Below are 23,934 nucleotides of genomic sequence, written 5' to 3'. Positions count from 1 at the left end.
TCAATCTGGTCTCTGTTTTTCAACAATCTTCGAATATTGTCACCATAAATAGGGGAAATAGTGCATCACAAAATCGGTAACACAAAAACATAAAACAGTTATCTTTCAGAACATTCGGATGTGGATTTTGTGGCTCATGATATGAAGGCTGGCAGGCCACTCCCAAAACATCTACTTGTAATTAGTGCCATTTTCAGACTAATCATCCAGATTATTTTTATTAATTTTAGTGCTGTATTGTTTGAGAAGGATGCCCAGCCTTCCAATTGAGTACAAAAAAGCTATAACAGCGAAGGACAACAAATTTTTGATCCACGTTGCGGAAAATTGATCCATACTGTACAGTATGCATCGAACAGGATGTACAGGGGTGATTGTTTTCTTTTCCTTATCTTTTTTGACTGTCCAAGTAGGGGGAAACGATCAATAGAGGTGATGTGTTTCAAAAATGCAGCACATACATAATGTACATACCGTAGGTTTTTCCTCAACAGGAAATGCTGCAATGCCCCTCCTTATCATGAAACTAAGAGAAGTGGATGCTGGACTGAATAGTACAATTGTACAAGTATGTACAGTACTGTACAACACTTGTACTTGTAGGGCTGGGTGCTGCTGACCTTTCAGAGATCGCTTGTCAAACCTTAATATTACTTCGCTGGATTACAAGTACAAGTAATCGTCATTTGTGCAGGACCCCGGCTACTTGTACTTGTACAAGGTACTGGTACAGTACAATTATATTTGAAAACTTGAAGTTACAAGTATTGCACTTGTATTTATACTTATACAAGTTAAATATTCCTATCATATCACACCTTATTGTTAGCCCTCCAATAATTCCACCTTTTCAAACCATTCTCTGGCCGCCCTAATATTAGTCACAATTACGGATCCGTCATCGTCGCAGAAAGTGCCTTCGTGGGCTTCCCTAGGAGGCATCACAACCATGATGAATGTGTTTCCGGTTAGGTTGTCGATATAGGCTGAGCAATTGTGGCCATGCAATGTGAGCCTTTTGAGTTGAGATTTCATTTTAGAGCAGCTCTGTTTATACGTTTTGATGATGTTGGAGATCTTTTCGAATCGTTTAGGGTCAAGGTTCTCATCGCCTTCTGCGGTAGCAGATGCGTGAGAGATTACCAAGAACGTGGTTTTCTCAAACAAGACAGCTTCTTGGGCTTCGGAAATTTCGGCGAAAGACTTGAGATGGTTCTGGATAGCGGTCATGTTGGGAATCAGCGAACATACAATGCTGGACCAGGCCTTGTACAGCGATTCATCCCAGATGGAAGTCTGGAAGCCTCTAATGGTGAACCCAAACGGCACCGCGTGTTCCTCCAGGGTTTTCATCATGGTATTGAAGATCTCGTCTCGCTTATTGAGCTGCATAAGGTCCATCTTGTGTAGAAGCACAAATACCTTGGCGTCGGGGCTGAACTCTCGCAGGTTCTTGATGCATTTCTGAAAGATGTCGATGTCCTTGGCGAGCTTTTTGGAACCCACGTCGAATACATGGATCAGAACCTCAACCATGCGAAATATGTGATCTTTTTGTGTTGAAAAATAGTTGTCGATGAAAACGTCCTGACCACCACAATCCCACAAGTTCAGGGTCATGTGGCCTAGAAATCGCAAATGTGAATGCTCCACATCGATCGTGGCGCCCAGACGGCGTGTGTCAAAAGCTGAGTAGTTGCTGAAAATGATTGATCGCATCGAGGATTTGCCAGAGCCAGACCGGCCCATAAGCAGCAGCTTTTTTCGAGAACTTCCGGCCATTGATATCAGTTTCCTAAGAGTTGTGTGTCTCGTGTGGGGGTGTATGTACTGTAGTGTACTGGATGTACTTTAGATTGCCCACTGATTAAGGTTGAGAGTTGGGGGAGCTATCGTACTCGCCCGAGTAATACTATCTGTTACTCGAACAGTGTTGCGGGGTTGACCTGATCCTCTCAGCGGCTGAGAATGGCAAAGCCTATCTGTTTTACTTCGGGGTTATGTACTTGTATATGATTTTCTTTCAATTACAATTATCTATCCTGCGGCATTCCTCGCCTCATTTACTAAGCAACGTTACCAATCCATGAGTTTGTTAGTGTCTATCAGGATCATTCCAAAACATGAGAAAGGGCTCGTGGTCAAGAACTCCCAGCCAAGTATTTCTAATTCAGAGTGAAATACGACTTACGGTAAAAAGTACATGTACTGAACGATACTTGTAATTCGTATATGAACAGCCGTATATAGTCGTTCTGCTCGGGTAGATCGTGTTGCTAATATAAGGTTGCAGGTCTAGAACTAACAAGTACAGTTGGGACGGTATTACTGTACGACTACAAGGTGCCTAGAGTCGAGTCAAACGTCTTTTCATAGGAAGTATTAATTATTGGAAGAGGCTTCATGCGCTCTTAAACGCCCCCTGAACCAAATTCAAGGCTTTGTGGTTGTTGCTTTTTTGTTTTTTCTAATGATCCATTGTGTTGAGTTGATTGATACCTTACGAGTGCTCGTACAGTTCAAGTACAGTTGTACCTACAACTATTGATGTCTCCGAAGCTAATTAGCGATGTAGTAGAATGGAAGCGCTTCAACTCGGCATCAGCGTGGCAAAGTAAAAATCGAGTCGATCAAATGAGCATAAGTAGTTTTATCACACCTGATCCATATATCGTACTCCATATTCAATTATCCCCACGTCGATATTTCACGACCCTCCTCGAATTGTTCTGAAGTTTTTATTTGGCGTTTAGAGTTCAGGGACACAAACTCGCTTGTTCACCAACTTCGAACCACCACTTTCAGCCACCATGGGAAAACTCATCGAACTGCTCTTGCACCCTAGCGAACTGTCTGCTGCTATCCACTACAAGCTGTGGCGTCAGCCTCTGCATCCCCGCGATCTTTCCAAGGAGTCCACTGAGCTGCGACGATGCTATGAGCTTCTAGACGTGTGCTCACGATCATTTGCAGCCGTTATTCGAGAACTGCATCCTGAGGTGCGAGACGCTGTAATGCTGTTCTATCTGATTCTTCGTGCTCTCGACACGATTGAAGACGATATGACTCTGTCGCGTGACATCAAGATCCCAATTCTTCGAGACTTCACGAAGTGCATGAAGACACCTGGCTGGAAGTTCACCGACTCTGATCCCAACGAGCGAGATCGTGTGGTGCTACAGGAGTTTCCTGTGGTTATGACTGAGTTCAACAAGCTCAAGCCCAAGTACCAGGAAGTAATCTACGACATTACCGACAGAATGGGAAACGGAATGGCCGATTACGTCATTGATGACGACTTCAACAACAACGGCGTGGACACCATTGCCGCTTATGATCTGTACTGTCATCATGTTGCCGGCATCGTGGGTGAGGGCCTTACCCGAATTACGATTCTCGCTGGTTTTGGAACCGACGTGTTGCACGAAAACCCCCGACTTCAGGAGTCTATGGGCTTGTTCTTGCAAAAGGTCAACATCATCCGAGACTACAGAGAAGACATTGACGTGAACAGAGCTTTCTGGCCTCGAGAAATCTGGCACAAGTACGCCGAAGAAATGCGAGATTTCAAGGACCCGAAGTATTCCAAGAAGGCCTTGCATTGCACCTCCGATCTGGTTGCAAATGCCCTCGGACATGCCACAGACTGCCTCGATTACCTCGACAACGTCACCGATCCTTCAACCTTCACTTTCTGCGCCATTCCCCAGGTCATGGCCATTGCTACCCTGGACTTGGTCTACCGAAACCCCGACGTTTTCCAGAAGAACGTCAAGTTGCGCAAGGGAACTACTGTCAGCCTGATTCTTGAGGCCAGCAACGTTTCTGGAGTATGTGACATTTTCACTCGATACGCCCGGAAGGTGTACAAGAAGTCCGACCCCAATGACCCCAACTACTTCCGAGTGTCTGTGCTCTGCGGTAAGATCGAGCAGCATGCGGCTCTGATCAAGAGACAGCGAGGACCCCCCGCTAAAACCATTGCACAACTGGAAGGTGAACGAAAAGAGATGGCCCTGTCGCTAATTGTCTGTTTAGCAGTTATCTTCTCGATGTCTGGACTGATGGCTTATATCGCCTACGTGTCTGGATTCAGATGGTCACCCCGAGAGATTTTCGACTCTAAGATGTTTCCTCTGAGAGATTAGAATCATCAGGAAGGACTCTCCCTGTGGTAGCTGCTCTAACTGCGAGAACCCGTGCAAAGACTATTACTTGTAGCTTACACCAGGTTATAATACAGTGTGCAATGTTTAGTAATCAATGACGTTGTAGGATGCCATTATGGACAGCGCTTTCTGTGTACAGTATTGTATCATGATACGTCGCTACAATATAAGTTTGTTTCTGTGTGTGTATTGTGTTGAAGGTAATACCCGGTAGGGTAGTACCTGGCTAATTCCTCACATAATGATGAGAAGTCACATAGTGATGAGAGGAACCAGCTTGGTCGTAGACGAGATGTCCATCCTGTAGATAGTTTTATCCACTGATCTAGAATCTCTTTCTGGTGAATGAGCAAGCACGCACCCTTCTGGTGTGTGCTACTGTCGGAACGTGGTGTCCCTAGAAGTGGGTTGTAAGTCGTTACATTAACTATATCTAATCCATAATACTTATGATCTTCAATATATTGTACACTGTGTATATCACGTGTATGATCTTGAACCGCGTAACCGCACCCTAACCCTGTTGTTGTAACCACGGAAGCCTGGAAAAATCGGGAGGAATCAGGAAAAATTCTTAGCCTAACCAGTAAATGCAAAGTGTACTCTATTTGACCCGCTTTGTATGAAAGTGCCACACGGCAACCCCCAGTACGAGTAAAGTACGAGTACAGTATCATACTTGCCATGAATGTGAGGCATGAAACGAGAGGCTAAATTCCCAACCCAATCCACAAGCGGTGGGCAAGGGCGCCAAGAAGAGCCAGTTCAAAAGTGTTGGGAAAGTGGAGGAGGGGATGTGTTCGTAAGGTGGGCAGATTGAGAGTTCTAAAATTGATACTAAAAGCAAGTTTTTCGTCGATTTCAAACCCATCAAGTATGCACGATGCTGGTACAAGTAACGGTACAAGCAGCTACTGTACATACTGTACATACCTGTACATACTGATGTAGTGCATCTTTCACACCACGTGGTGGTGTTATGGCTCTACGTGAAGGGGAGAACCGAAGCGTCCTGACATCGACATGTAACAAGACAGCGGTGATCTCTTTACATAATATACAGCGGGTGTGTGTGGAAACAAATACACACTAGTATTGCATGTTATTAGCTATTTTCTTGTTCATTGATCTTGTCACGTGATTCTGAGGTCGCATTGGAATCCCGCCAACCCAAATTACTGTAGCCTGAAAGTAAGTCTAACATGCAGAAGCTAAACCTAAGTTGGTCTTCCCAACATAGCTACGATACATGCATTCACTACCTTGTACCAGTCGTGCCACTTGGACGATACTTGTCAATTGGCCGCTTTTGCCCTCTATTTGAATTACTTATTCAGCAGCACTTTTACCAATCGTTCTTCTCTCGTTCCGATCGAAAAAAACCCGGCACCATACGACACTGGCATGATTGACTTGGGCCTCTCTCGAATCTCGCGGTTGCTCAAACTGCTTGGAAACCCTCAAAACAGATTTAAGGCAGTTCATGTTGCCGGTACCAACGGAAAGGGCTCGATTTGTGCTTATATTTCGTCGGTTCTGACTGTTTCACATATCAAGACGGGTCGTTTTACATCTCCTCACCTCGCTTATGTGTGGGACTGCATCACAATAGACGGCAAGGCAGTTGAAAAAAGCGACTTCTTGTCGGCAAAGGCCAAGATCTGTGAGGTGGCTAAAAACGGAAAACTGGAGCCAACAGAATTCGAAATGCTTACTGCAACGGCATTTGAACTTTTCATGGAGCACAGTGTGGAAATCGCCGTGGTGGAGGTTGGCCTGGGAGGTAGGCTGGATGCCACCAATGTCCTCTGTCCTGAAAATGTTCTGGTGTCGGTGATTTCTCGTGTAGGTATGGACCACGAGGGCTTTCTGGGAGACAATCTCAGGGCAATCGCCAAGGAAAAGGCGGGCATCGCAAAAATTGGAGTTCCTCTGATTCTCGACGGATACAACGACCCTGACGCTAAAATGGGAGTCAGAGATGTAGCCGAGTATGTGACTGAGGTAACTGAAAGTGGGACGGACTCATACAGGTCTGATTTTGGACCTCTTGAGCCCTCCCTAAGTCCTTTAAAGGGCACGTATCAGGCTGAGAATCTTGCAGCGGCTGTCGATGCACTTGAGATTGTGGCACAGTCCTACCCACAGGTTCAGCGCGATTCTGTTGTTGCTGGTATTAGTGCAACAGAATGGCCCGGCAGACTACAAATGTGTCACTACAAAAGCAGGGAGGTGTTGTTAGACGGTGCCCACAACCCCCAGGCAGCTAGGTTGCTAGGGGAGTACATCGATGTTAGCATGCGCAATGAGCCATCGAATAACCACATTACTTTCATCTTGGGCTTCTCAGAAGGCAAGAATGTAAGTGAGATCGTACAGGAATTTGTTAGATCAGGCGACACAGTTATCACCACGGGGTTTTCTGCGGTGGAAGGTATGCCATGGGTCAAGTCCGAGACCCATGAAAACATTCTGAAAGGTTTGCAAGGACTTGAAAATGTGGATATTGTCGATGCCGGGGGGATTCAAGTTGCGTTGGAAAAGGCTGCTGGGCGAGACACTCCTATTGTTGTGTGCGGCAGTTTGTACTTGGTCGCTGACTACGTACGACTAGAAGGAAGGTAAGTGAAGCATCTACGTCTGCACATAATAGAACCAAGCATGATAAGAATGGTAATTATTACACTTGAATATATATGCGTTACTACATCAAAGGAAGCTTTACTGGCTTGTCACTATATCGATGCTAAAAAAACCATGGAAATTACTGATAGCTGTCTTGTTCTTGTACGAGACAATATAGCCTTGATTCACTACCACGAGACCACGACAAGGACAAGAACAAGACGAAGCGTCGACAAACCAACTGACACGCGCCTTGCAGCGCACACCGAAACGATTTATAAGTGTATGATTTATTGAACGCCAAAAAAAAAACCACCCGGCTTACTAGGTATATAGCTGTAATGAATCATTAGAATAAAAAAAATGTCTTCGATGGGCACGCTTGTGCACCTTGATTTTAAATGCTATGTTGTTTATATGTACAACTACAAGTAGATCTTCCTGTTTCTATTCTCTGCTTCTCTAAATAGTAATAATTAGTATGAATTACGAGTACATACTGTACGTATATAGGTCACTCAAACTCTGATAAGCACTTCGGAATCTGTTCAGAATATATGGGTCCGTGCGAACTTCATTCAATGGCCCCTCAAGGTAAATCTCTGGTTCTACAAAAATTGGACAGTGAACTCGTAGAAATTTACTTGCACTACAAGCAGTATGTACTGTATGTGCTGTACATGTACATACCATACTCGTCTGTACATCGTACTATCCACCTTATCTCCACCTCAACTGGATCACCCCACAAACCTTAATACTGTATTATATTTTCTGTGCTCCGCCTGCAAGGTATTGAGAGACTTCACCTCTTCCAGCACACGCACAAGCATCATGCTTACACCAAATCAAATCGAGAAATTTCAAAAAGATGGATGTATCGTTGTCCCCAACGAGCTGTCTCCAGAAACTATCTCATCACTGCTCCAGGAGAGCCACCGGTTACTATCAGAATTCTCTCTAGAAGGACACCCCATGACCAAGTTCTCAACGGGAGACAGTCTAGGGTCAGGGGACGCAAAGCATATTGGAGATGCTTACTTTCTGGAGAGCTCCGATAAGATCAGATTTTTCTTCGAAGAGGGCGCTGTGAGGGATGGCAAACTGACTGTGGCCAAGGAGAAGGCGGTCAACAAAATAGGTCATGCCTTGCACGATCTGAACCCCGAATTCAACACAATGAGTGTTACAGCAAGGAACAGAGATATTGCGACCTCCCTTGGGCTTAAGGATCCAAAAATTCTTCAATCTATGCTGATCTTCAAGCAACCTGAAATTGGAGGCAAGGTGCCCAGTCACCAAGACGGCACGTTCCTTTACACGAAGCCTCAAAGCGCTATTGGTTTTTGGTATGCTCTGGAAGATTGCACCTCACATAATGGTACCCTCGCATTTGTTCCGGGGTCGCACAAGACGCATCCTGTCTCTAAGCGATTTGTGAGAGATGGTGCTGGTGGTACCACCTTCGAAGATGTTGAAGATATTTGTGCTGGTCCAGAGCCCTCGGAAGAAGAATTTAAAGTCTTAGACATTCCCGCTGGTTCTCTGGTTCTTATTCACAACTCCGTCCTGCACAAGTCTGAGGCAAACGTCAGTCAAAAAAGTCGATTTGCATATACTTTCCATGCCATTGATGGCGAGTGTGAATACGACCGAAGAAACTGGCTTCAAGTGCCCACTACAGGCGGTAATAACTTTACGCGCCTATGATAACGCCTGAGATAGCCTGTTGGCACCATCTGTACCGGCCAAATGCACCGCACCGCACCTTGCTGCTAAAAGTACAGATTGATTTTGTTAAATGAAGCAGCTGACAATTCCATTTGGGAAATGAGCATATATTGGGGATACTTGCGATATTGTAAGTACAAGTAGATGGATCATTTGTTGCACCATTGTATGGGGTCCAAAGTATTTTAGTGATAAAAGCATGGTCATAGGGACAAGCCCTGTAGCATCTCAAATGCGAATGCGATTTCCTATATACATATACATCAATGTTTGTCGTAATTTCCAATCTTCTCCATCGCTTGCGAGCCACCCTTTGCTAGTTCGGGATCTTCAAGAACACCAGCAATACACTCCCAAGGATCTCGAGATCCTCCCCACTGCAGAACTTCGTTTTTCATTCTGGATCCCGCGTCACGAGATAGCGGGTTCTTTGAGAACAGCTTCTTCCAGACGATGTCAGCCATTTGACGGTCAAGCAGATAACAGTAGTAGGACGCACCGTAACCAAAAAGATGACCGAACGATCCGTGCCAAGAGGATGGGGAAGGAGGAAATAGCGGTCTATCCTTCTCAAGATTGTCGTATAGCTTCTGTGAGTTGAAGTGTCCATTTGTGATACTCTTTAAAATATTTCCATGCAACACCTGATCCAACATAGCCATCTTAATTTGGGTATACTGCTCAACGTCCTTAAAATACGACTGTTCGTTCAAATGGCGCTCCAGCTGTTGGTAAGGAAGAGGGCTATCTGAAGAATAGTGTCGTGCAAAGAGCGCAAGTGACTCAGGGTTAGATGCGAAGTTCTCCATGAAGACAGAAGGAAGCTCAACAAAGTCGGTGGCACACCGAGTTCCACACACATTGTGGAGCGATGTGCGCCCCAGCATAGAATGAATGGCATGTCCCATTTCGTGGAATAGTGTCTCAACCTCCTGATACGACAGCAACGAAGGGTAGAGGTCATGGGGAGTAGTGAAATCACAAATGAGAGCGATGGTTGGAATTTGGAACACCTTGCCATTGAGATTCAGTGTTGGAACCTTGGCAATAGGACTACTGCTCATGTGGGCCAACTCGTCCGGGTAGATCTCGCGCGAACAACGAACAGTAAAGTGTGCAGGATTGGGAGATTTACCCTCCCGCTGGAACAAATCAGCGTACATGATGCCGATCAGACCCTCTGTTTCAGATACCACGTCGAGTCGTCGGACATCGTGATGCCATGTTTCGCCTGTTTTGGTCTCAGTCGGTACAAACCTGATACCATAAATCTTGTCAAAGATCCGACTAAGGCCTTGAACCACAGTTCCCACGGAAAAGTATTCACTTAGCATGTGGGCTGTCTTCGTCTTGTTTCTCTTTTGGTAGAGTAGCTGGGAGGCGTAATAAGACTTGTCCCATGCCTGCAGGATGCTTTTGGGGTTCCCAGTCGCCTGCTTTTTGATTTGCTCAAGCACAGAGAGCTCTTTTTTGGCGCCAGGAAGTGTCTTATCTAGGAGGCCGTTAAGAAATCTCATCACATTTTCAGGATTACCAGCCATTTTGTCTGAAAGCAGATAATCAGCGTACGATTCCTTTCCCATTAGATTGGCCAGTTCCAGGCGGCTAACAAGTAAGTCTTCCAACGATTCAATAGATTTGTCTGACGACTCCCTCATTTTAGACCAAAGCAATTTTCGCGAATTTTCGTTTTTCATGCCTCTCAGAGCCAGTTGCCCGGGAACACCACCAGTAGGAACGTAAACGGAGTTCCCCTGGGATAACTGCTGTGCAAGTTGTGGGTCCAGCCCCTGGGCCTCACCCTGGGTGAGAGTGATGTAATCCTCCTTAGGATGGTTGGAGGAGATGAAGTCCCGACCAAGTAATGAGATCTTAGTAGTTAATGAAACGAAGTTTTCCCGTCCAGCGTCGTCCAGGGTTACTCCACTTTTCTTGAAATCCTCCAGTAGGAGAGTTCCTACTACCTTTTCCTCATGGGTGAGCTGATTGACAATCTCGGAATCTTTGAAGACCATGTCGAGTACAGTGTACAGCTCCACAGAAGTGTTGAGGACGTTCATGTACTCGTACATTTGTTCGTGTGCCTCCTGAGCAGCTTGCACAAAATGCTGTTCCGGATGAGCTGCGCGAATGAACTCAGCCAGATCGATAACTTGACACAAAACGTCGGATAGTCTGTCAAATGTGGTAATGGCGTGTCGCAGCTTGTCTCGCTGGGTAAGCGCTCCTAGAAGCTGCTGAATCAACTGGCCCGCCTCTTCGATTGAGGCTGCAGTGTACTTCTGAAATCCCGCGGGGGTCTTGAGGAAATCGTTCATAAATAGCCCCGTTTCGTAATCAGATTCGTTGGTCAGGTAGTTGATAAATCCCGTAATGCTACGAGATTGCTTGGGCTTTGCCACAGACTTTTGCGAGAAATCCTGCCACACATCGCCGTTATCAAAAACCGCCCGAATTAGCGAATCTTGTGACTCCTTGATCTTGGGCTCTAGACCAGTGTAGAGTGCAGGAGAAGGACTTGTATTGGCGGTCGAGGCTGAAGATGCCGGTACAACCCTTTGAAGGCGACGCGACAAGGTCGAAAATCGTCTCATGGTTGCTCAAGGTTGAACCAAAATTGTGATGCAGGTGAGATGGAATGTAGCTTTTTTAACTTCACCGTAGAAGTACATACATACTGTACTGTATTGTAGTCAGGTTGACACAACCACAACATGATTCTGTGCTCGTACCACAATCTGCTTCTGGGAAAAGAAAATAAATACCAAAAGTACAGGGTGTAACAAACCATTCTATTTGTACTACAGTACTGTACATTAACTTGTAGATTCCAACCGATATGACGTTGTGAAGATAAAACCAAAATTACTGTTGCTCTGTATGTGTATTCCATGATTGGGAAGTGAATTCAAAAATCTGCTTGACTTGAGAAGGAAAACCAATAAGCGAACAAAACAAATCGTACAATACTTGGTGTGTTGAAGGTAATACCCGGTGGGGTAATACCTGGCTAATTCCTCACATAATGATGAGATGTCACCACATAGTAATAAGAGGAATCAGCTGGGTCGTAGAAGAGATGTCCATCCTGTAGATAGTTTTATCCACTGATCTAGAATCTCTTTTCTGGTGAATAAGCAAGCACACACCAGAAGGGTGGTGTGCCTACTATCGGAACGTCCGTGGTCCCTAGAAGTGGGTTGTAAGTTGTTAATTAACTATATCACATCAATAATACTTATAATCTTCAATAGTGTGCGGTGCACGAAGTCCGTCCTGTAACAAATATATATATATATATACAATATATACTTGTAGCTCCAGACAAAAAGCATCTTAAGATAAACAAAAATAAAAATAAACCGAAACAGGTACAAAAATCAAAATGAAGAAGGAAAACTCGTTACCGTTCGTGGTGAAAATCGACATGCTCAAAGACATTTACATATTAAAGGCCGTATGAGAACGAAATCGGGAGCACAAGTGTAATAAGAATACAAGTTCAATCGACTACAAGTAGACAACAGTTTTTAAGCAACTGTAAAAAAGTGTTAACCCGAAAGCAGAAAAAGATATTACGTTACAACGTACATTAACAAAAATTAAAAACCTGGAAATATGAGTAAACCTAACTTGCTTTAATTCATACTTATATCAAGTTGAACTTGTACGGGTAATCGGGTCGGAACAAATTTCGCAAAAATTTTCACAAAACTATTCTTGACGTCGATTTCATAAGTTAGAGACATAATAAATTACAATAAACAAATAAGTTACAAATAAGTTACTATCAACAAAGTCTTAATGGGGATGATTTATCATGATGTAGGGTGGAGAACAAATGTCAAACGATATTAATATTATTAGATCAATATACATGAATGAGGTCGAATTAATCTTCCAGTGTTATGTTGTTGTCCCCAATAAAGATTAAAGACTACGTGTTAGGACATCTTTTAAGATCTGTATATATATATATATATGCAAGCCATTTTTTTTTTCTCTCACCATCTATTTTAATATATAAAATTAGATCAACCTATCTAAAATTTTTTTATTAAATAAATTAGATGGCGAAAATAATGGAGACGTATTCCATTATAATATATAAAAACCTAAAACTATGTTTCATTATAACAATTTACTTCCTAATTTGGAAAATTCGAAGTGGGTTATTATATGTGCATATATACTGAATGTTCATAACTTCTAGTCAACAGATATAATTTATTCCTCGTAGTAACTTGCCCGCAAACATTTTATATCTAAATTAATTTCAAGGGAAGTTCTTGTAAATATATATTTATCTCAAGTAAACAGTTAGAAATATCAGCCATGATGACATTTTCCAGGGTGGCAATAACTCATGATCACACTGAGATTTTTAATAGATATTTCGTTAGAGATGATGGTATCTCAAAACAAAACGACTGTAGCTCTTTTACCACCTCATTTACAATTTCATCTTTCATCAAATTTAGGGATGCCATCAACTTTCAGTTCATAATTAATATCTTACCAAATTAGGTAATCTGCAAAAGTTCAGACTGTGAAATGTAACATTTTATATATCAAGCTCTATTTAACGCCTCACAGTAGTTAACATAAAGAGATACAGAATTGTCGTGTCAGTGTATACTATCCATGTGTATACTCTGGATATCCATTTGTATTCCATTATCTACGAAAAGCACTTAGATAAATACTAAATTGTTATTTGGTATGTATCGTATAAGTTGAAAGTTTTGAGCCCATTTTGTTGTTTTCTTTTATTAAATAAAATAAAATAACTAACGTTATGATACTTTGATGTGTTTTTTAATTTAATTATACCAGTACTTGTTTGAATTTTTTTTCTGCAGAATTTTGGCCGGCTCATTTCTATTTGTTTTAAGTACGAGTATTTGAACTTTTAGTCAGATACTGGTAGTTATATATTTATTTTGTTTTTGTTTATTTTGTTGGGTTTTTTGTTTGTTGTTTTTTTTCGGGGGGTTGTGTTCCAACTTCGTTTTTGGAATTTTAATTTAGTTTCTCGATCTTCGCTTTTGGAATTTATTTAATTTATCCCTCCCCTTGAGGTGTGAATAACTTAAAAATGCTAGAAGGAGCTACACAGGTGTTTGTACAGTAAAAACTATCAGCAGGATACCATCGCAAGATGTTCATATCGCTTTGTTGAGTCACTGCAGGGGACCGCTGAGGTATTCGCTGGTTCGGTGAGGGCGGCCGCTCCTGTGATTCGTACGAATAAATTCTTTGTACAAGTACCAGTGCTACAATTGTAGGTGGTGCTCATACAGGTACACCCCGTGTGTAAGTAAACTCCAATTATGTTATGTCTGATAAAAGGATGTAACATAGGCAAGCTGCTCGTGAGTGTTGAGTACGAACCTTAGATCCAAATCACCCGCACCCTACGGATATACTTGCTTGAATATACAGTAGTATGTACATACTGTACTTGTAATAAGGCTGTCTGCTGACATCGGTGCGCGTATGTTCTGGGCGGCGACTCTCTCCGAACCATCGAACAGTTCCTGAACACGACGAGCTAGCTACAACATGACTCGCAAGAGCTCTGTGCGTGTACACAACGAGCCGTGCCCGTGTAACAGTCTTCGGTTCCGACCCCCAAAAAACCCACCATACACCGAAATAGCACATCCTTACGACCAGTAGCAGCAGAGTGCGCTACAGTAAGTATTCGTCAATACAAGTAAATCACGAGTACGACAGTTGCCGACACGGACAGAAAGGAACTACAGATTTAAATATACCAAACAATAATTCATTACTAATGTCAATCCTTACAGCTGGATAAAAAAACTGGGGGATTTTGTTAACGAGCTCATTCGCAAATGAAACGGGAAAAGTTCTTCGATTTAGTGTTAAATCTCCGTTAAAAACCGCTTATTTGGATCGAGCTCGGACCTTGCGGCGCTTTCGCTTGAGTCGTCTGACTCTCTTCTTTCTCCACTTAGCTCTCATTCTGGGTTAGTTCCATGTTCTCCGCTGGCGGGGGCGACCACCGCTAATCGAGCCGACTTGTATTGAAAGGCAGGCAAGAAGGTATCGAAGGGGAAGAACCGTTTTGTGGTTGCTTCACCACGGCTTCCAATGCTCTCCCAATGAAGAACCAAGGTCGGTAATTAATACTCACTTGAAAGATCAAGACAAGAACCTGATGAATGTGAGGAAAAAAAGACAAGAAGGGGAAAGTTTGACCATTTTTAAGCTGTGCGAGCCACAGGCCGGGTAACAGATAAATTAGGTTCTGAAAATTCGGATCCCAAAATTGAGTGGGTGTAGTTTCCAGACCTACGCTTTTGGTGGCAAAGAAACTGTAGGGTAACAAAATGTTGACGTGCATAGAGAGTGCTTATAGCGAGACGCCCTGTAACTTGTAGATGAAGCGATTCTAGTATGTGTGCCTTACTGTGGCTGACGGTGCGTGCACCAAGTTCAAGTGACTAGCACATCCTTTCCCATTGCCGGCTCACTGTGTCTGATATCCTTGCGCGGGTACTGTACCTGTAGCTGTGGTAAATGTGCTACAGAATGTATGTACAGAAGGGCTGGAAAATTCAATATATCGACAGCTGCTACGGAAGGGATCGCCTTAAAATCGGTCTACGGCTTGCGCTACCTGCCAGTATGATAGTTCGTGTTTGGCCACTTTGCCACTTCCGGCTGCGGCACTACCAACTACAGTATTGTAGCTACAGTAGATAAAGCACTGCTGTGGATACAGTTCGAGTATGCAGTACATTTTGCACACTACATACATACTCAATACTCATACCACTAAGATCACTCACGTGTGCAACTAATTCCTATATACAACTTATACTCGTACTTGTACTGTGGTTAGTTGCGTGGATAATGGCCATATGAGCCGAATGTTTTTCTTTATAATCACATAAGTGTACAGTACGAGTAATACTATTATGTGCACACATTGGTACGATTATGGTTACCCGTACTCTACCGTACCAACATCAGAAACAGTAGCAGACGACTACTACTGAGAGCAGCAACAGTTACACTTGTACTCATACCAGACACAAGTCTGTAAGGTAGCTAGCACATACTGTACATATACTCTTTTGTGGTATTTGTACAATACATCCTTGTATATTGAGATTCACCCAGCTCTGTGGCGGCACCTCTCCGCCATACCACAAGCAACAGGTCTACTCGAGAACCTGGCTACAAGTACAGTACTGCACTACAGCTTAATACTCGTGCTATAGGACGACACCGTATAGACATGTACAAGTACAGTACAGTACTTACTGTACAGTATCTGTCAAGCACATACCGCTCAAGCACAAGTATTCATGCCTGATAAAGAATGGAAGTAGAAGCTAAAACTTGTACCAGCTAAAACTCGTACCAGTGTTAAAAACCAAACACTGACATTACAAGTACGACGTATGAGTACAACTACTCGTACTGTATGTACTGTACTGTACTGTATGTACTTGAGAGATATGTTGGAGAGCTCTCTGATTGGCTCTACTTGTACTTGTACTTCTGGATGTACTACAGCATACATGTATGTATACACACACACATATATATATATCACTGTGGTCCATAAATGCCTTTTATTTTAATACAAGAGAAAGTTCCCTTTGACTTAAGCCTTGAGGGCGTATCGTCGCTGGGGGAAGTGGGTCTGCTTCTTGGTAGCCTTGGTAGTCTTGGCAGCGGCCTGGGCAGGGGTGAGTCGTCGTCGGATAGCTCGGGTCTGCTTACCTCGGAGATCCTTGGGCAGGAACTTCTTGTCCTTGTAGAACTCACGGACCTGCTCTCGCTGGGTGAGGTTGAGAACGGTCAGAACTCGGGCAATGTTCTTTCGGACATCGTAGATCTTGGTGAGCTTACCGCTCTGGGCACCACCGAGCTTCTGGACACGGAGGTTAGCGAGCTCAGTCTTGAACTCGACAAGCTTGCCCTCAAGCTCAGCCTTGGAGAATCGAGAGAGTTCGGAAGCCTTCACTTTGGTCTATGTTAGTAATTGCTCGCTTGGTTTCCCGGTCCTCAATATGATGGTTGTTGACTGGATCTTCCAGGTAAAGAAGCACGCCCAGCAGATATTTAGTCCGCCCAGACCGAGACTCCTCACACTGAACTTGTTACCTAGAACTTTTGCCGTTTGTTGAAAATGGGATGCCAACGTTGAGAGAACCCGAAAGTAGTCGTGAGGAGACACCAAGGCGAGTCCAACCTCCAGGGATCTTTCGTAAAAATTCTTCCAATAGTACCCACCGCAACCAAATCAATAGTGGACTGCTTTGGTTCAGAAATACTGCAATTTCTTCACGGTGAATATCCGGCATAGTCATATCTGTCCTGATCACATCCATCCATCGCTTGTCGTTCCCTTGCGCAATACCCACCATTTTTATCTGTTGGTCGTGTCGTTCGTACAGCTAGAAAAGAGGGACCTGAAAAGTGAAAATGGGAGTATACTTTTGCAGTCCCCAACGCCGTAAGAGGAAATATATGTTTAGGGTTAGCCTGTTTTGGATACAAGAAAATTGTGACAGTCTTTTTCTATATTGGGAATGATCATGTGATGAAGAAGCTTAACGTAACATTAATAAGCAAAAAAAATAGGCAACCGAACAGATGGTGGATAGATCGAGAATTGATAAGGGAGCAAAGGATGATGAAAGTGCAAAAAGGATGGTAGCCTAAATGCGAGAAGCACCAGTCTGACATTCCAAGTGTCCTACTTGTAGTTGCAATTGCATCATTTGGACCACGCTCAACTGCGGGATAAGGGTAGAAATCCCATTGCCTCATACAAGTACCAGTACATGTACTGTACTCGTACTTGTGCTTCCTTCCCTAAGTTGTCGTAATTGTACCGTACATACAGTGTACCTGTGTTGTATGACGAACCAGCAAGTCACTTTATCCCCCCGGATTTTGGGATCATGGCTTCGCGTGATGTTCTTACTGTACAACGACTTGTACGTGCATACACACTTGTACTAGAACCGTAAATATTGCTACTTTACACTTACACGATACTGCTGGCATAGTATGTACGGGTACACTGTACATTAGCGAATCGAGAGACTACATTAACGTCATCTCTTCTTCAACACAGTCGAACTAACGCATCAGGTACAGTATGTACAGTATATACTGTACGTATATTAATGACAAAGATGTCTTCGCCAAAATTACAGAGTGCCGAATCACTGGATAAGAGGTGAAACTGTGGACCGACTACTTACCGGAGACTGATATCGCTATTAACACTTCCACAGAACGCTCCACTTGTAAGCCACCCTACAAACTCCCCACTACATGCCATTCGACGAGGCTCTTCCGCTAGCAACGATATCTGCCACTGTCCCCTGCCTGAAGAAGAGGAGAGCCGCGATCTGACTTATTCCTCAGTACTGGAACGTCTTATACAGGCCCAAGATCAACTCATGTAGACGATGCTTTGCCGCTGTCGAACCGCCGGAACCATCACCCCAGGCTGTTACGTCTACGTGAAACTCAAGAAGATGGTGGCAGGCCACATCCCCCGAGCCGCAGGCTCCTACATGGGACCACAGCCAGTTGTCTACCTTGCCCACGACAGTGGCATCGTCATCGAAACCCCACCCTACTTCACGACCGCTACAGAGTGGCCAACATCGGCAACGTCCGCCTCGCCCACGCACTACCCGAATGGACTAACGAACCTCCCGTTTAGACGCTGTGACATCCGTAACTGGCTCAACGCCGACCGCACAGCTTTCATCCACCTCAAGTGGAAGCGGCCCAGCCAAAACTCCTACCTCGTATCCTGGAAAATTGCAACCCTGCCTACTCCACACGCATTGACGCCATCGACATCAACGCGCCCCCCTCACAGATCCGATCCCGACTGTGACGCCGTTCCCCGGCGCCCGCACCTATGGCCAGTTCTGCTTCGTTTCCGAGGCTTCCACGAACCCCCAGCGTTGTAGCCTACTGATGCCGAGACCGAGAGGCACGCCTCCCACTGTACTAATATCCGACTATGTGTTATTCCCAGCGATTACGCTCCTGAACCTGGTCTGCCTTGATTTTCTTCGAGGTCCTGCACCCCGCACGCAGTTTACTGATACCGAGACCTAGAGGCATGATGTTCTCTTCACAGGTCCCATCCCGATAACGTGCTGTTCCCGGTGATTACGCCCTTGAACCCGGTCTGCCTACCCTACACCACAGTCCACTGATGCGGAGACCAGGGAGATATCATATGGAAGGCGACGTAGTGTAAAAGGTTAGGGTTCCGACACTGAGTTAATAAGCGAATCGAGTGACACGGCCAAAGCGCCCCAATTATTCTGCACATATTAATTACAGTGAAGGTGATGAGGTGAGGAAGATCATACATGGTGAATGAAAAACCCGTGCCGTACGAGTAATACCCTAGAACGTATCGTTCACAGTAAGCATACTGGCATTCATACCGGCCAGAGTTAATAATGTGCTGAATTCGTGTAAGGTACAATCGCCATCTGTGATATCACCATACACTACAAGCATCTTAGTATCGTATGTACGTAACAGTATGTAGTATTGCACTGGTCTTTGATACATCACTGACAGAAGCTTATTTCCATCTCATGCCTCATCTACTCTATTCTGTAGTCGATTAGTCAGAGCACTGCTACTGTGACAAGGAACTCTATAGTAATAACAATAGGAGAAGAGACCCCATGATGAGAAGAGCAAGGATACTTTTGGGGACTCTTTTTTATTCTTGTTTTACAAAACTACACTCCGTGGCTGTATCCCTTCTCTGTGTACAACCCAAACCTGATAGGTGGGAGTTTGTGTGGTGATTAGCGTTTGGACGACAACGCATGGACGACGGCCAACTCCCAGCAACGCAGGACAACAGCACTACTACAAGTACTGTCTCTCGACAACGTCATCAACAACACAATGGTGAGTGTGATAAGCAGCCGATTCCAGGGGTGGAGACAAGGATTGTTGCGAGGGCGAACATGTGTACAACGTGTATCTTTACCTGGTTAAAACGTTCCATTTTTGAGATGCCCCCCATGACGTCGACAGTCGTCAACGACGACAACTTACGAACGATCACGACAACACACAAACGATGGGGAAAGCTCGGAGACAATGGTGCCTCAATGGTGCGAATGGCTCATCGGACGTACTCGAGGATACTTATCGACACCGTCAATTTGACACACAGCCATTTACTTGTGATGTCATTTTTTGAACAGTCACAAGGAGACTTCTCTAGTTGAGCCTCTAATTTGAATAGGACAATGGTGGAGCATGCCATCGAGGTTTTGGAAAAACAGAGAGTCATCGCTTGGGAGATGGCCACCGGCAATGCATTAGGTACTACAACGCCGCCATGTTAGACAACATCATCTTCGTCGACCTACGACCCACTCAGACAATTGGAACATACTAACTCAGCCCGAAAAGACAACTAAGAATCTTAAGTCTCTCTCCATCGACGACGATGACAAGGCCCAAGGTGCCATTTACTCCGTCTCTGGACCCGTCGTGATTGCCGAGAACATGATCGGATGTGCTATGTACGAATTGGTCAAGGTTGGCCATGACAACCTGGTCGGTGAGGTCATTCGAATCGAGGGTGATAAAGCCACTATTCAGGTTTACGAGGAAACAGCCGGCGTCACAGTTGGAGACCCTGTCACCCGAACTGGTGAACCCCTGTCCGTTGAGCTTGGCCCCGGTCTCATGGAAACTATTTACGATGGTATCCAGCGACCCCTTAAGGCCATCCAAGAGAAGTCTGACAGTATATACATTCCCCGAGGAATTGATGCCCCTGCTCTAAACCGAGAGAAGAAGTACGCCTTCACCCCTGGCCCTCTCAAGGTCGGAGACCACATTTCCGGTGGTGACATCTACGGATCTGTTTTTGAGAACTCCCTTCTTTCTGACCACAAGATCATGCTGCCTCCTCGAGCTCGAGGAACTATCACCTGGATTGCCAGCAAGGGTGACTACACTGTTGTTGACGACATTCTGGAGGTTGAGTTTGAGGGTAAGAAGACCAAGTACAGAATGCTGCAGAAGTGGCCTGTACGAGTTCCCAGACCCGTGAATGAGCGACTTACTGCCAACTACCCTCTGCTCACCGGCCAGAGAGTTCTGGACGCTCTGTTCCCTGTTGTCCAGGGTGGTACTACCTGTATCCCTGGTGCTTTTGGTTGTGGAAAGACTGTCATTTCTCAGTCCCTTTCCAAGTACTCGAACTCTGACATCATTATCTATGTCGGATGTGGTGAGCGAGGTAATGAGATGGCGGAGGTGCTCCTGGAGTTCCCTGAGCTCAATGTTGAGATCGACGGCCGTGAGGAGCCTATCATGAAGCGAACCACTCTGGTTGCCAACACTTCCAACATGCCTGTCGCCGCGCGAGAGGCATCCATTTACACTGGTATCACTATCGCAGAGTACTTCCGAGACCAGGGTAAGGACGTCTCCATGATCGCCGACTCCTCTTCTCGATGGGCTGAGGCTCTGCGAGAAATTTCCGGCCGACTGGGAGAGATGCCTGCCGACCAGGGTTTCCCTGCATACCTCGGTGCAAAGCTGGCCTCCTTCTATGAGCGAGCCGGTAAAGCAGCTACCCTTGGTGGACCTGACCGAGAAGGTTCTGTTTCTATCGTCGCAGCTGTGTCTCCTCCGGGTGGTGATTTCTCCGATCCTGTTACCACTGCTACTCTTGGTATTACACAGGTTTTCTGGGGTCTTGACAAGAAGTTGGCTCAGCGAAAGCATTTCCCCTCCGTGAACACCGCTGTATCCTACTCCAAGTACACCACTGTGCTTGACAAGTACTACAACGAACATTTCGAGGTCTTTCCTCAGAACCGAGATAAGATCAAGGAGATTCTGACTAACGCTGAGGAGCTTGAGACCGTTGTCCAGCTTGTCGGTAAGTCTTCTCTTTCTGATACTGACAAGGTTACCTTGGATGTGGCCACTCTTCTCAAGGAAGACTTCCTTCAGCAAAACGGATACTCCACTTACGATGCCTTCTGTCCCATTTGGAAGACTGCTGCCATGATGAAGACCTTCATCACCTATCACGATGAGGCTCAGCGAGCTGTTTCCAACGGTGCTTCTTGGTCCAAGCTGTCTGAGAAAACTGCAGACATTAAGCACAAGGTTTCCTCGGCCAAGTTCTTTGAGCCTTCGCAGGGAGAGGAAGCTCTCAACAAGGAGTTTGATAAGCTTGATGCTGATATCGTCGACAAGTTCACCCAGTACTCAGAGTAAGCATTGTTTTGATGAAACATGTTTTAACCATAATATATTAGTAGTATCAAAAATTGTAGACATTGACTTTTGATGATGACCAAAAAATGCTCCTACGGTAGCTGATTTTTTAAGATGATCATCATCTTGTTGAAGTTGTAACTATTAGAAGCATAGTACATTCGTATGTGCATACAGTACATGCTGTAGTTAACATGACTTTCACCGAGTACGGCGCTTACATGAGTTGATTTGGGTCAGTATGATCTTATGTTAAGCGCCTGGCTAGAGAGTTATAATGGAGTTATAATGGAGAGAGATTGGAGAGAGATTGGTATTATTGAAGATCCCATAAGAGTGGCGACGAGAGCACCTGCCTGTCGTAAATTACAACTGTACACTTCGTTCAATTGGCACTCATACTAATTAATAGCAAGCCATTTTCCAGATAAAAATCGTACCTAGAAACCCATTTTTTCTTCAACTCTCGCCCCCTACTATCAATTCTTCTGATACCCACGACAGAAAACAACACATCACATCTTCCCTGCAAGTTCAAATTATTACACTGAGTTATCACTGATTGACACAAAATTGTCCTCTAAATATTCTCTGTATTGTTTCAACGTGTGCGTGCACTACAGTAGTACTGTACTGTTTTTAACACACCTGCAGTGTTCTTGCACTCGATCTTGGGAAGGTCTGAACTCAGTTTCCTGCTATTGCGACCTATTGCGACCTATTGCGACCGTGGCGACCGTGGTGACCGTGGCGACCTATTGCGACCTGACCTTACCACCAGCAGCATCCTCTTTGCCTGTGGCTATATATGCGACAAAGTCCTTGGATATTATTGCAGCAATACAGACTACTCACAGTATTGAAAATGACCAAAAAAAACGGACCAAAGCAGGCGTTTTATGCTGTCCAGAAAGGACGGAAACCTGGTATCTACACAAGCTGGAGTGAAGTGAGCCCTTTGGTTGATGGGTTCTCTGGAAGCGCGTATCAGAAATTCACCAATAGACCTGCAGCGGAAGCATTTCTCAGACAAAACGGATATGGGATAAGAAGTTCAACATCATCGTCAAAGGTCACGAAGCCTGGCACGATAGCAGCCAGCGCCCAGAGGCTGTCAGACACTTCTGTGCCAGTACAAACAGCGTATGTGGGTGGAATAACAGCGATTGTTCTGGGAGGTGCCGACCACCCCATACCTGTTTACACTGATGGAGCATCGCGCAACAATCAGTCCTCGAACGCAAAAGCTGGATACGGAATTTTCTTCGGTAACGGCAGCGAAGATAATGTCAGCAAGCCATTGGCAGGGATGCAGCAAACCAATCAGCGGGCAGAGTTGACTGCAATTTATGAAGCGTGTAAGATCATCAAGGATCGTAACGACCGACGCTACTACGACATTCGGACTGATTCCCAATATTCTATCTCTTGCTTGAAGGAGTGGGGTATGAACTGGGAGAGAAATGGTTGGAAAAATAGCAAAGGCGCTGATGTCAGCAATCAAGATATTATCAAGCCAGCTAGGAATCTCTTGATATCTCTGGGCGACAGAGTTCGGCTTACGAAGGTCAAAGGCCATTCAAGTGACCCTGGAAATGATGCTGCTGATGCTCTGGCAGTAAGAGGTGCAGAAATGTGATGCTTTCAGTTTTATTTATGATGGCCATGGAAAGGCATATTGCTAGTTACCATAGTATCAACGCAGACCACAGACAAACTTGATGCAAATCTTGTCCATTAGGAATCTACAATGATTTTTTTTCGACTTATGAAATAAATTCACATATTGTGTATGAGGCCGAATACCATACGACGTCTATCTGACCAACAGCCGCACAGACCACACACCCCATACAGCCTAACAAGTTACACCGGCCCTTGTCGACAAGATCAACCGTCACACAGACCACTCAATCATACAGACGGGGCGAATACTCGTCACAAAGACCAGACGTTACACCGACTACACATTATACTACAGTATGTACTCCACATCACACCGATTACAGCTTCTTCGTTAATCAGCGGCCCTTAACGGCCCATCTTGAGACGACTACTGTACTAGATTTTTTGCCATGATTTTTTGCCATGATTTTTTGCCATAATTTTTTTT

The 23,934-nt window shown here is 44.7% G+C and overlaps 12 protein-coding genes and 2 pseudogenes across 12 annotated transcripts, besides 1 other annotated feature; 7 read left to right on the top strand and 7 right to left on the bottom strand.

The window, feature by feature from the left end:
• Positions 1 to 825: 825 nt before the first annotated feature.
• Positions 826 to 1,782, bottom strand: YALI1_A09949g (uncharacterized protein; the record flags this gene model as incomplete). The annotated part of the gene is made up of 1 exon (XM_499930.3): positions 826 to 1,782. One exon carries the CDS (start codon positions 1,780 to 1,782, stop codon positions 826 to 828), a length of 957 nt encoding a protein of 318 aa, XP_499930.3.
• Positions 1,783 to 2,810: 1,028 nt separating this feature from the next.
• On the top strand, positions 2,811 to 4,148 carry YALI1_A09939g (uncharacterized protein; the record flags this gene model as incomplete). The annotated part of the gene is made up of 1 exon (XM_499929.1): positions 2,811 to 4,148. One exon carries the CDS (start codon positions 2,811 to 2,813, stop codon positions 4,146 to 4,148), a length of 1,338 nt encoding a protein of 445 aa, XP_499929.1.
• A 167-nt stretch (positions 4,149 to 4,315) lies between these two features.
• YALI1_A09919t (uncharacterized protein) lies at positions 4,316 to 4,855 on the bottom strand (the record flags this gene model as incomplete). Its single annotated transcript, XM_068281715.1, has 1 exon — positions 4,316 to 4,855. The coding sequence occupies one exon, from the start codon at positions 4,853 to 4,855 to the stop codon at positions 4,316 to 4,318; it is 540 nt and encodes a 179-aa protein (XP_068137816.1).
• Positions 4,856 to 5,573: 718 nt separating this feature from the next.
• On the top strand, positions 5,574 to 6,794 carry YALI1_A09911g (uncharacterized protein; the record flags this gene model as incomplete). The annotated part of the gene is made up of 1 exon (XM_499928.2): positions 5,574 to 6,794. The coding sequence occupies one exon, from the start codon at positions 5,574 to 5,576 to the stop codon at positions 6,792 to 6,794; it is 1,221 nt and encodes a 406-aa protein (XP_499928.2).
• A 660-nt stretch (positions 6,795 to 7,454) lies between these two features.
• Positions 7,455 to 8,504, top strand: YALI1_A09893g (uncharacterized protein; the record flags this gene model as incomplete). The annotated part of the gene is made up of 1 exon (XM_499927.3): positions 7,455 to 8,504. One exon carries the CDS (start codon positions 7,455 to 7,457, stop codon positions 8,502 to 8,504), a length of 1,050 nt encoding a protein of 349 aa, XP_499927.3.
• Positions 8,505 to 8,788: 284 nt separating this feature from the next.
• On the bottom strand, positions 8,789 to 11,119 carry YALI1_A09856g (uncharacterized protein; the record flags this gene model as incomplete). The annotated part of the gene is made up of 1 exon (XM_499926.2): positions 8,789 to 11,119. One exon carries the CDS (start codon positions 11,117 to 11,119, stop codon positions 8,789 to 8,791), a length of 2,331 nt encoding a protein of 776 aa, XP_499926.1.
• A 382-nt stretch (positions 11,120 to 11,501) lies between these two features.
• Positions 11,502 to 11,778, bottom strand: YALI1_A09852g (Misc non-coding; annotated as a pseudogene).
• A 1,415-nt stretch (positions 11,779 to 13,193) lies between these two features.
• Positions 13,194 to 13,253: a sequence feature (Compare to YALI0A09951s, Misc non-coding, Centromere Cen0A YALI1A centromere; YALI1_A09835g).
• A 1,185-nt stretch (positions 13,254 to 14,438) lies between these two features.
• On the bottom strand, positions 14,439 to 14,516 carry YALI1_A09822g (Compare to YALI0A09933g, Misc non-coding, gnl|GLV|YALI0A09933g [Yarrowia lipolytica] highly similar to uniprot|P05746 Saccharomyces cerevisiae YDL133C-A RPL41B Ribosomal protein L47 of the large (60S) ribosomal subunit identical to Rpl41Ap and has similarity to rat L41 ribosomal protein; annotated as a pseudogene).
• A 1,654-nt stretch (positions 14,517 to 16,170) lies between these two features.
• On the bottom strand, positions 16,171 to 16,936 carry YALI1_A09798g (uncharacterized protein; the record flags this gene model as incomplete). The annotated part of the gene is made up of 2 exons (XM_068281714.1): positions 16,171 to 16,538; positions 16,933 to 16,936. The coding sequence occupies 2 exons, from the start codon at positions 16,934 to 16,936 to the stop codon at positions 16,171 to 16,173; spliced, it is 372 nt and encodes a 123-aa protein (XP_068137815.1).
• Positions 16,937 to 17,676: 740 nt separating this feature from the next.
• On the top strand, positions 17,677 to 17,989 carry YALI1_A09789g (uncharacterized protein; the record flags this gene model as incomplete). Its single annotated transcript, XM_068281713.1, has 2 exons — positions 17,677 to 17,735; positions 17,788 to 17,989. 2 exons carry the CDS (start codon positions 17,677 to 17,679, stop codon positions 17,987 to 17,989), a joined length of 261 nt encoding a protein of 86 aa, XP_068137814.1.
• Positions 17,990 to 17,992: 3 nt separating this feature from the next.
• Positions 17,993 to 18,508, top strand: YALI1_A09787g (uncharacterized protein; the record flags this gene model as incomplete). Its single annotated transcript, XM_066094060.2, has 1 exon — positions 17,993 to 18,508. The coding sequence occupies one exon, from the start codon at positions 17,993 to 17,995 to the stop codon at positions 18,506 to 18,508; it is 516 nt and encodes a 171-aa protein (XP_065950132.1).
• Positions 18,509 to 18,741: 233 nt separating this feature from the next.
• YALI1_A09776g (uncharacterized protein) lies at positions 18,742 to 19,127 on the bottom strand (the record flags this gene model as incomplete). The annotated part of the gene is made up of 2 exons (XM_068281712.1): positions 18,742 to 19,045; positions 19,096 to 19,127. The coding sequence occupies 2 exons, from the start codon at positions 19,125 to 19,127 to the stop codon at positions 18,742 to 18,744; spliced, it is 336 nt and encodes a 111-aa protein (XP_068137813.1).
• Positions 19,128 to 20,087: 960 nt separating this feature from the next.
• Positions 20,088 to 21,821, top strand: YALI1_A09766g (uncharacterized protein; the record flags this gene model as incomplete). Its single annotated transcript, XM_499924.2, has 1 exon — positions 20,088 to 21,821. One exon carries the CDS (start codon positions 20,088 to 20,090, stop codon positions 21,819 to 21,821), a length of 1,734 nt encoding a protein of 577 aa, XP_499924.2.
• Positions 21,822 to 22,629: 808 nt separating this feature from the next.
• On the top strand, positions 22,630 to 23,460 carry YALI1_A09741g (uncharacterized protein; the record flags this gene model as incomplete). The annotated part of the gene is made up of 1 exon (XM_068281711.1): positions 22,630 to 23,460. The coding sequence occupies one exon, from the start codon at positions 22,630 to 22,632 to the stop codon at positions 23,458 to 23,460; it is 831 nt and encodes a 276-aa protein (XP_068137812.1).
• Between the last annotated feature and the right edge of the window lie 474 nt (positions 23,461 to 23,934).

The sequence above is a fragment of the Yarrowia lipolytica genome, chromosome 1A (assembly GCF_001761485.1).
Source record: "Yarrowia lipolytica chromosome 1A, complete sequence".
In the NCBI taxonomy this organism is placed as follows: domain Eukaryota; kingdom Fungi; phylum Ascomycota; class Dipodascomycetes; order Dipodascales; genus Yarrowia; species Yarrowia lipolytica.
Note: the sequence above shows the minus strand (reverse complement) of the source record. Positions and strands in the feature narration are given on the sequence as shown.